The sequence below is a fragment of the Abrus precatorius genome, unplaced genomic scaffold (assembly GCF_003935025.1).
Source record: "Abrus precatorius isolate BTA unplaced genomic scaffold, Abrus_2018 Scaffold2, whole genome shotgun sequence".
Taxonomy (NCBI): domain Eukaryota; kingdom Viridiplantae; phylum Streptophyta; class Magnoliopsida; order Fabales; family Fabaceae; genus Abrus; species Abrus precatorius.
Window position 1 is genome coordinate 31,426,517 of NW_020874362.1, and position 11,424 is coordinate 31,437,940.

Sequence of the window (11,424 nt, forward strand, 5' to 3'; positions counted from 1 at the left end):
TGTAGGCAAAGACTTTTGAAATCAAACCATGCTGGGGGCCAATCATTCTGATAATTCTGGTGCATGAATATGACTTATGTGTAGCATTCAAGAGTTTAGCTCCCGTATTTGCCCTTATTACTTTTGATTATATCCAGATCATTGCCAATCTTCCTGCAACTCTTTTTAAGGTTTATATTACTATTTTCTAATCTTCTGATCTCTCTCTTGTTTAGTCAGCATTAGTCTTTGTTCAATATCATTAATTAAACTCTAACATATTAACCAAAAAATAAAAATAAAAACTTTGGGTAGTTTAGCCATTCTGTTATCCCGTTTGAATTACGCAAGATAATAGATTAATTGCATATGGTATATGAATGATTATCATACATATTTTATTTTTTTTAACTTTATTAACATTTAAAAATGATTAAAACATAAGCCTAAAATTTAAGAAAGGAATATGCATGATTGAATTAAAATATTATAATTTTTATTTAGAAAAAGAGCGAATAGATATGTAAAAGAGTTAAATATGACACACATAATTATTATCACAATAGAAAAGACTTTTACTTGCGGTTTCACAAAGCTCTTTTTCTGCGATTAAAATCATAAATAATTAAAGCACAAATAGTAGTACTTATTAACATTCAGCAAGAATCATCAAAAAACAATGTCAGCAATTAATAGCTAATATTTGCTGATAATTTTATATTTTTCTCGTAGACCGCAAAAATAAAGGGATTATTTTTTACAATTTTTTATATTTAATTGCAAACAATAATTAGGATTACTTTTTTCCCCTCGATTTATGCAGTAAACCAGGAATAAAAACTAAATAATCACCTTAATGTGAACTCATCACCTTTTTTTTTTATCTAGTTTAGTCTGAATTCAATTCGAGTCATACAACTTAATGTGATAGCTAAGTTTATTACTAAATTTTTTTTACATATATAAAGACTTGAATTCAAAAATTTACTTAAACAATATCAAGCTTCTTGCCACTCAAATCAATTTACATTGGTGAACTCATCATTCTTTCAACTTAGTATATTTAAAAGTATACATTAAATAATTAGATCATTTAAAAATATTCTATTTCATGTATATAAGCATAGATTAGCAAATCTAAAAATGGGAATCGAGGTCACTCAAGATTAAATGCTTTTAATGGTCAATTAAGAATTAATAAAAGGAATTATTAAATAAGTATATACTTTTAGCGGTATTTTGTGGACATATCGACAATTAGCTATGAGATTTCTTAGTTTGGATCACATTACTATTATTAATAGACTTCGATGTGAAGTTTTCAATCAGGAAAAAAATTGTGCTTATCCATCCTAGTCATACAAAAATTATACTTGGGTAAGATTTTACATGAAAAAAAATATTTTTTTAAGTCTGAAATTCGTTTTAGGTCCAATAAAATTAGCGTAAATAAAAAACTGAATTCTAAATAGCCTTAAGAATATTGATTAAGAAATAAAAATAAATTTTATATTAAAGTGTCATTACTGTGTTTTGATTATAATTTTTAATGCTATCATAATGTGATTTAAATAAAAATTGTTTATTAATTTGCTAATCAATTCTTTTAACATATTAGTGAGATTTATGTAAAAGTACTTTTACAAAAACTCGCACAAAACAAAACTATTGAAAGAAAATAAGATCTTAAGTTGAGTGATGCAAATTTGATTATTTCATTGTTGTTTATACTGAATGTTTTATTATATAATATTTTTAAGACATCATCGTCATCTAAGTCTTAGGGCAATTATTACGAATGTCCACAAGGGACACCAGACGAAAGAGACAAGAATGAGAGTATATTTTGAGAGATTCAATCTTACTCATTTTCCTTACATGTTTTATAATTTACTAGATGAGAAATCTTAAAACTTTGCAATCTCTCCCTTTCATAACTCAAAAAGGGAGATAAAAATTTTATAGTATGTTTAATTTACTTTTTAGAAACAGGTTTTAGTTTTAAAAATAAATTGTAGGACAAACTGTTTTTAAAAAAGAAATCAAACATGCTTTAAATCTTTTTTTCTCCTTTTCAAATATTTGAACAAAACAAGTAATTTAAAATAATTTATCTACTTTTTAACTAAACACTTTGTAAGGAAACCTAACCATATATTATATTATTTGGCTACTAGTTTGTAAGAAAATATTTCAATCATATTTTTCTTCTGCTTCAAGTTTAACTGTGCTATATATAAACCAATAAAAGTTCATCACAGTAGAAGTGAATTTTGATTCAAGCAAACTTATCTGTACTAGGATTAATCTCAGTTATATTTATAGGGAGTTTTTCTTTTTACGTATTTTAGGGTTAAACATTTTTCCCCCTATGAAATTCTTAAAATTTTAGTTTTAATTCCTAATAGGTCTCCTGTTAATTCAACTTGTGCAAAAATTGCCATCACTCTTAATTATATGTACTATTAAGTGATGATGGGAAGCTGACATGAGTAATAATGTATTACGTCAGTCGTCACACATAACATGAAAATAGTTAAATAAATTTTTATCTATAAAATTAGTGAATTTGAGCTTTGGCCCGTATCCTTTCTATTGATGAAGCTTTATGGAGAGATGTTATATATAGAAATCCACCTCAATACCCCACTAATTGGACATGCACACGTCACCTTTTAAGATTTTATACAACAAAGTCACATGATTTGCACGTGACTTGTCGCTTTTCCAACCTAGTTTTCAAACTCAACCCTACTGGTGCCAAAGCTAATTTCGCTATTTTAGTGTTGAATGAAGATTATTGCATCCTTATACGTGTGGTTCTCTTTTACAATAATATGAATTTGTCTTCCACTATTGCAAACTTATTATCATAACCACTTGACTAATCAATTAATTTTGACTAATAAGTTTCTTTGCAGAGATGAGCTTGGAATGCAGATGAAGTTAGATAAAGATACCAAGGGTTTACATTTTAGGCTTAATTGTGTTTTTAATTTTTTAAATTTGATATATATGTAGTCTTTAATTTTTTATATTTTAAAATATATAAATTTAATTTATTTTTCATTTTTCTGCTTATAAAAATACTCAAAATGTTTTTTACTCAAATTTTTAATAAATTAAAACAAGTAAATTGTTTTTAAAAAAATTTCTCAAAGTTCATCTATCAAATTTGGTTAAAATATTAAAAAGATTGAAATACTATTTTTCAAATCCCAATCTAATATCAAAATGATTCTTCAAATTTTGTCAAAATTTCATTAAATTTTCTGCTTTTAAACATTCAAAACTATTTCATATAATAAATTTATAATAAATCTCTTAAATATTTGCATAATTATTTCATGGTATTAAGTAGAATAAAGTCAATTGATGAACTAAATTTGTAAATTTTCGAAGTGGAAAGAGTTAATTTGTTCAAAAAGAAATTATGGAGCCAAAAGGAGTAATAAAAACAATTAAGCTAATATTTTATTATTTAATAGAACTTCATCAACGACAGGGATCAATTGTGAATAATATTTCAAATAAATTAAAATTAAAAGAAAAAACTTAACGTGGATCAAAACAAAAATTTACTAATTCTGTAGACATTAAAATTATATTTTATTTTTTCCATGTTTGATTAATGATGTGGGCCACCATTAGTCAATTTAATGATTTGTCATCACTTAACAGCATGTAATTAATGTCAAAGATTAATTTTGCATGTTAAAATGAGGCTATAATTACAGCTGTCAAAATTCTGAAATTTTGATTTAATTATTGTTTAACACAAAAGTTTATAATCACAAAAAGATAGAATAAATATTTTGTTTTAATGCTGTTTTATATATTTAATTGTTTATCAATTTCCAATATAATTGGTCGATTCAAGGAAAGAATTATAAAGCGGTCAACGAAATTTAATTGAGACGCTAAAACTACAGAGATGGCCAGGAGTGAGGAAACTGAAGCAGTAATATTTTCTTCTACGAAACAACAACTGGAACTACTTTTTGTACCGTCCTTCGGTCAATATGAATATGACTTGCGTTGAACGATATTTATTTTTTCTGACCTTGAAGAAGTGCTTTTGGTAATAATGGAATATGACTAGCTCATATATTCGAAACTTCAATATTTAAAAATAATAATTTTAGAACCACAATCTTTACATATTATTTGTAGTTGGTGATCAAGTTTTAAAAAAATTTAAAATTAGTTAATTTACTAAATAAATACTTTAATATTTTAAAAAGTACATTAAACATTAGAATTAAAACTTCATATAAGCAAATTGATGAATTTGTTTGGGGAAAATGCACATATGTAGAGGTGCATGAACTTGGTTCAGTCTTGATGTCAGATAGAATTCCTTCTGAATCTTTTTGCAGTCTATGGGATTCCCTTACGTTCTTCTAATGGTCTCACTTTTTCACATTTTATATACCGTGTCGCTATCATGGTAGCGAAGTAGCAAACTAGCTCCAGTTAATGCTCTCCAGGAGTTGTAAGGGTGAAAAAGAAACGAAACTTTTATTTTCTGTACATATAAAAGGGACGAAACTGAAACTATTGACTATTGTTGAGAGATCTAACCAACAGTAAAATTAGGAACCGTTAATATGGACGAAGAATGTTGGAAAGTTGATACCTGAATTTAGCCACTGTAAGACGTGAAATGCAATATATATATATATATATTAGAAAATTGCACCTTTAAGTATTGACATATTCCCATATGGATGTCAGTGCTCTACATTCAAATTTAAATTTTTTTAATATTATATTATCATTTAAATTTCATTGTCCTTAATTTTGTGGTCGTTGTTAGAAATTTGTGAGTCCATCTTTGATTTTATATATATCAAATAGTCTTTTGAAAAATTCGTGTGGATGTATGCAGTAAGGTATTTGTTAACTTCTATCAATATATATTTTCTTGTAAAGTTATGATTCCAGTGCACTCTCAAATCTTTTCTTTCTTCCATAAAATGTCTCAATCACATGTAGGGAATCAGAATGAAACATCGTGCTTTTATATTACATATATATATGCTTAACATCTTTCTAGAAATCTTTGTGGTAATTAATTTCCATAATGCTATAATGGCTTCACGAAGTACAAATATTCTCTAACTTAGGTAAAAAAAAGTTACTGTTTCATGGTAGTTTGAAAGAGATAAAAATGCGCGACCAAAATAAAAGAAGACAGATAAAGGTGCCTCAGAGTCAAAAGTAGCACTTTACCCAGTTTAAAAGCATTGCAAACTAATTAGTGCCCATCTGATTTATCACTTAAATTTATTCTCATGCTTTTCAAGAAAAACACATGTTTCAATAAAAAAATATGATTAAAAAATTATAATATGTTTAACATCTTAACGTTTAAAATTAATTATATTCGAAATAATTTTAATCAAATTTAACCAAATGAGCTCTTAATTATGATAGTACAATAACATATTACAATCAGCATATAGTAAAATAAATATGGTCTTCAAATTTACTATCAGTATCAACAATGTTACCTAAAAGACATTACAATTTAATTGCGCGTATTCTTAATTTAGGGACTTATCCACTTAACAATTTTTATAACATTTATTTTTAGAGAAAATTCATTACTGAACCGATTTTACTCAACAATAATCAATATATGTCGCTCGTAGGAGCTTACCTAAGATTGAATTTAGTCAAAACTAAACTATCTTTCTTGTAAATTTTTGGGATTTAGATTTGTAACATCTTTAAGATATAAATATTTATGATATTCTTTTTACATTTTATCAAAAGAAAGAGACTATATCCTATTATAAATTCAAAATTGGACTAAAATCAGAATTTTGAAAAAGTGTGACTTATAATTCACTTCTTTATTTTAAAAAAGTTATAGATTAATACACGTGCTATATATGCTTATATGTTGTAAGTGGAGATGAAAAGAATGAGAAGAAATGGAAATGAGAGAGGAAGTATGGAAAGGGCCGTCAAGATTCATGTGGGAAAGAAGAGGTTCTCTAATTGAAAGTTACAGACAGTTTAAATATATATTTTATTCTTTTAAAATTCTTATATACATCGCATCATTTATTCATGTATCGTATTTTTATTCTTTTTATTTTTTTTCTTCATTCTTTTGTTACACGCCTCAAAAAATAGGATTTACAAAAATAATTCTCTATTTAAATAAGTGGAACTAGCTCTTATTTTTTTATTTAATTTTGAATGATCCGCTTCTCTCTCTCTCTCTCTCTCTCTCTCCCTTAATTTAGGGATTAACATTTTTAAAACTTTTAAGGGAATACACCTTTTCCTATTCGTATATCTAAAACTCTTTCCAACTAGAATAGGAATTACATAACCATTGTTGTCAGTTCAACCGGTTTAACTGTAAACCAATTTAGTGAAGCAATAAATTTATTAATACTATCATTCATTTCTCAAATAATAATTTGGGGATATAAAAGATAGTTTTCCCCTAGTTGACTCAAGTGAAATAGTATCTCGTAGAGTAAATGATTTTGAAAACATTAGGGGGAAAAAATCAATGATTACTTTCACATTTGACTCCACAGCAAATTCTGGAGTAAACCCCATTTTTTTAATTGCCGTGTCTCACTTGAAGTTGAGTCACTTGGGTAAATATAAAAAAAAATTATATTATTAATAATAATTTATTAAAATTAAAAAGGTTTATGAAAATTGAGGGGGTACATTTGCTCCCCCTCAACTCCATGTGCATCCGCCATGACTTGGGTTACTTGCAACCAGCCTCTCAAAATTGTGTAAAGGGGTTTTAAGGAATGAAAAGGAAAGGAAAGATCGGAGTAAAAAACGGAAAAGGAAAAAGGAAAAGAAACGCAGGCTTCCACGTCACTGAAATTAATACCCATTCTCCCCCAACCAGATGGTCCACTGCAACTTTAGCTTTATGTATGAATACATCTTAACTAGTGTTGGGTAACCTTAACCATAGCAGGCGGTCACTTCCTAACCTAACTTCACACTGTTCCTCTCCTGGTCCCAGAATTTCCAAAACTCACCCCACTCCCTTTTTCATTAACACTCATAAAAAAAACCTCATCTAGTTAATATTATTATACTATGATCATATAATTATAGTTCTTTTCTTGCCGTGAGTATATAAATACATAGTTATATACATATATATCCACCTCTTCTCCTTCTATATATATATATGTACTCTTATTGGAAGGTTTAACCCTGGCTTCGTAATTAAACTCTCTCTCTCTCTCTCTCTCTGTCTCGCTCTCTCTCAGCAAAATCAGAAACGCAGCAGTGGAGTAGGCAAAACCTTTAGCAGAGACATTTATCCCCCCTCTCTCAGTTAGTTAACTAACGGTTTTATTATTTCTATTATCCCCAATTTACCCTTCTTTCCCATCCTCATTTTCTCTCTTATGCCATCCCACTGACAGAGCGTGCTTCACCGCAGTCTCCATTTTCATACCAAAAAACTGAAAAATGATAAGTTGGGGCGATCTGTACACCGTCTTAACGGCGGTGATCCCACTGTATGTGGCGATGATCTTAGCGTACGGTTCGGTTCGGTGGTGGAAGATATTCTCACCGGACCAGTGTTCAGGCATAAACCGGTTCGTGGCGATATTCGCGGTGCCACTCCTTTCCTTCCATTTCATCTCTACCAACAATCCTTACGCCATGAACTTCAGGTTCATAGCCGCGGACACGCTGCAGAAAATCATCATGCTCTTCGCCCTCGCAATCTGGACAAACTTCACCGCCAATGGAAGCCTGGAGTGGATGATCACAATCTTCTCCCTCTCCACATTGCCCAACACACTGGTCATGGGAATTCCCCTTCTCATCGCCATGTACGGAGAATATTCCGGCAGCCTCATGGTCCAAGTGGTGGTTCTCCAGTGCATCATCTGGTACACGCTCCTCCTCTTCCTCTTCGAGTACCGCGGCGCCAAACTCCTCATTATGGAACAGTTCCCTGAAACCGCCGCCTCCATCGTTTCCTTCAAAGTCGACTCCGACGTGGTTTCCCTCGACGGCCGTGACTTCCTCGAGACAGACGCCGAAGTCGGCGATGACGGAAAACTCCACGTCACGGTTAGGAAATCCAACGCTTCTAGAAGGTCCTTTATGATGACTCCCAGACCCTCTAACCTCACCGGCGCTGAGATTTACAGCCTCAGCTCCTCCCGTAACCCCACGCCACGTGGCTCCAATTTCAACCACGCTGATTTCTACTCCATGATGGGGTACGCCCCGAGGCATTCCAATTTCGGTGCTGCGGATCTTTATTCCGTTCAGTCCACGTCACGCGGCGTTACCCCGCGCCCATCGAATTTCGAAGAAAACTGTGCACCCGTGGGCCAGGCTATCAGCTCCCCCAGGTTTGGGTTTTACCCCGCCGTCCAAACAGTAGTGCCCGCCGCTTACCCGGCACCGAATCCGGAATTCTCTTCCAGTTTAACAAAGAGTGTGAGCAAAAATTCACAGCCACAGCCACAGCCACAGCCACAGCCACAGCCGCCACAGTCGCAGGTTCAAGCTCAACCTGCCAATAACAGTGCTAATAATAATAAAGCGACCCATGATGCTAAAGAGCTTCACATGTTTGTGTGGAGCTCAAGTGCTTCGCCGGTTTCCGAAGCCGGAGGGCTCCACGTGTTCACCGGCGCCGATTTCGGAGCCTCTGACCAATCTGGTCGCTCCGATCAAGGTGCTAAGGAGATTCGGATGTTGGTTGCCGACGACCACCCTCAAAATGGTGAAACCAACAAAGGTATGAGTAATTTTTCATTTTCCATTATTTATTTATTTATGAAATATATATATATATATATATATAGAGAGAGAGAGAGAGAGAGAGAGATGGTTTTGATTTGGTTATTGTATGATTAATTGAAGCTGCGGCGGAGGGAGAGTTTGGTGGGGAAGAGTTGAAATTTCCGGGGAAAGAAGGAGAACAAGGAGAGGAATTAGATCAGGGAGAGAAAGCGGAACCCACTGGGCTGAACAAGCTGGGTTCAAGTTCAACGGCGGAGCTGCACCCAAAAGCCGGCGGAGCTGCCGTGGGGAAATACATGCCTCCGGCAAGTGTGATGACCCGTCTCATACTGATTATGGTGTGGCGGAAGCTTATCCGCAACCCCAACACTTACTCCAGCCTCATTGGTGTTGTTTGGTCCCTCGTGGCATTTAGGTAAATTGAAGTGGTTAAGTCAATCCAAAACGACAATGGCGGTGGCTAATTTTTGCCGTGGTTTTGACTTTTTGTTGTTACTGTAGAGTAATTTTATTTTGTGTTGACGAAGCTTTGATCCATCATTTATTAATTGATTGCAGGTGGCATGTGCACATGCCTAAAATAATAGAGAAATCAATCTCCATACTGTCTGATGCTGGTCTCGGAATGGCTATGTTCAGCTTGGGTGAGTGGTCTCAGTTTCTCCAAATTCCTACTCTTACAATAATTTCATTCTTCTTTCATATGCAATTCCTTTCCTCTTTGACGAAAACAGCATTATTTATGATCACTCGCTTTTCTAGTGTAAATACGTACATTCTCCTTAAAACCTAGGAAGTAAAATGTATCTATCTATCCCCTGTCTATGGTTTCATGATTTATTACTATTATTATTAGTAGTAGGATAATTGTCATGTGATTGTTTTTAAGTAGTCCTATCTACATATTTTTTTGGTACTTTGTATATTAAAATATAGTTTGTTTGTAGAGAAAATAGTACAATGAAAATAAGATGAACGGGTTACAACGGCACTTGATTGAATGTGATGGTAACATGGGTATGATGAATCAATGAAAAGTATGGATTTGGGGGAAAGCATGTAAGCAATTCATAGCCGTCCATTCCGTTGGAGTTGGTTACCAGATAACATAACCAGATGATCTTGTTCACTAGACGATAATATAGGAATCGCATAGTGATAGTGCAATGTCCCCGACATGTGGGGTATGGTCTTGAAACACGTCGCCATTAGGTCCAGGGAGATGGTGGGGACCGTACTATTTTCGGACCCAAATTAGGCAAAGGTAGTTGATTTGGACGAATCAAGCAGTACCACAAATATCTTTTCATTGAGAAAAGTAGATAACTAAAAAGCATTCTCACATTATTCTGTCACAGTAAATTTTGGATGCCTTTTTTGTTTTTATTTTTTACCCTCTCGGCTAAAATGGGATTGACAATTAACCCCTTTTTGGTTTTGACATTTATAGGTCTGTTTATGGCTCTTCAACCCAAGATAATTGCATGTGGGAACTCAGTTGCTACATTTGCCATGGCCGTTCGATTCCTTACAGGTCCCGCCGTCATGGCGGCAGCTTCCATTGCTGTTGGCTTGCGCGGTTCCCTCTTACGTGTAGCTATTGTTCAGGTAACGCTCCTTTTCCTTAACTTTTAATCATGTTTGTTTTTACATAAAAAGTTCACAAAGTGTAAAGTACTTTCATATCTTGGAATGCTTAAATCATATATTGTAAATACTTGCGTACGCCGAGATCCAAATTCTATGATATATTATAGTATAAAGTTTTAGACAAAATATTAACCATTACCCTAAAGTACTTATTCAGAAATTTAAGATAAATTCTTAATAAAAAAGATTTATTTATTTATTTTACCTTTTTTAATGAATGTCTGACAAGACCCAGAATTTTTTTTTTTATGTGAATAATTTAGTTATTATCATATTAAACATAAGAAAAAAAGAGAAGAATTAGCTTACGGATGTAACTATTGAAAATAGGCTGCACTTCCACAAGGGATTGTTCCGTTTGTGTTTGCCAAGGAGTACAATGTCCATCCAGCCATTCTAAGTACAGCGTAAGCAGTTAAACTTGCTGATTTTATGTTGTTTCTCATTCTTTCAATTAAGAAAGAAATTGATCCTTTTCTGTGAAATTTTTAAATTTTATTGCAGGGTTATATTTGGAATGTTGATAGCACTACCAATTACTCTAGTCTACTACATATTACTTGGTTTGTAAAATTTCTATTCAGTAGTAGCCCACATACCAAGATGGAATGAATGGTCCTTTCCAACCTTTTATGCTTTGGGAGTTAGCATACATGCCTGGTGACCACAGTGGATTATGCTGTTATTAACATGCTGAGGATTTTCTGAGTGGAGAGAACAAAAATCACAGACTAGTATCCTGAAAACAGATGATATCCTTCATGGTTTCCAAAATTTTGGGAAGTTCAGAAAATTTGACCAATTGGCCCAAATCCCCGTAATTGTAATCTCCCTGTATCAAAAGTCCAAACTTACTCAATTTTCAACAACTGAGAGAAAGGAGCAAGTACTGCTTATGGGAGACATGACAGAGGAAAATAGGGGAAAGCTAGCATAGCAGAGTCAATGAATTCCAGAAATGGTTCCCTCCGTATCTGCATTGTAAATTTTATTAGATTCGGTCATGTTTGTGTCGTCTAGTAA

General features: G+C 32.8%; 1 protein-coding gene across 7 annotated transcripts; it reads left to right on the forward strand.

Moving 5' to 3' along the window:
- The first annotated feature begins 6,934 nt into the window (after positions 1-6,934).
- On the forward strand, positions 6,935-11,092 carry LOC113857435 (auxin efflux carrier component 3-like). Of its 7 annotated transcripts, none has more exons than XM_027489326.1 (7): positions 7,453-8,442; positions 8,473-8,752; positions 8,926-9,166; positions 9,310-9,395; positions 10,202-10,359; positions 10,732-10,808; positions 10,906-11,092. In XM_027489326.1, the coding sequence occupies exons 1-7, from the start codon at positions 7,453-7,455 to the stop codon at positions 10,970-10,972; spliced, it is 1,899 nt and encodes a 632-aa protein (XP_027345127.1). In that variant the 3' UTR covers positions 10,973-11,092. The 7 variants fall into 7 exon arrangements, 6 of the variants coding, with proteins under 6 accessions (XP_027345122.1, XP_027345127.1, XP_027345126.1 ...); XM_027489325.1 differs by having other exon boundaries at positions 8,473-8,731; positions 8,872-9,166; XM_027489323.1 differs by having other exon boundaries at positions 8,506-8,746; positions 8,872-9,166.
- Positions 11,093-11,424: the final 332 nt, after the last annotated feature.

Coding starts and splice junctions, on each gene's coding strand:
- LOC113857435 (XM_027489322.1), top strand. CDS start 7,453: ATGATAAGTTGGGGCGATCTGTACACCGTCTTAACGGCGGTGATCCCA. Junction 9,167..9,309: donor TGGTCCCTCGTGGCATTTAG/GTAAATTGAAGT, acceptor AATTGATTGCAG/GTGGCATGTGCACATGCCTA. Junction 9,396..10,201: donor AATGGCTATGTTCAGCTTGG/GTGAGTGGTCTC, acceptor TGACATTTATAG/GTCTGTTTATGGCTCTTCAA.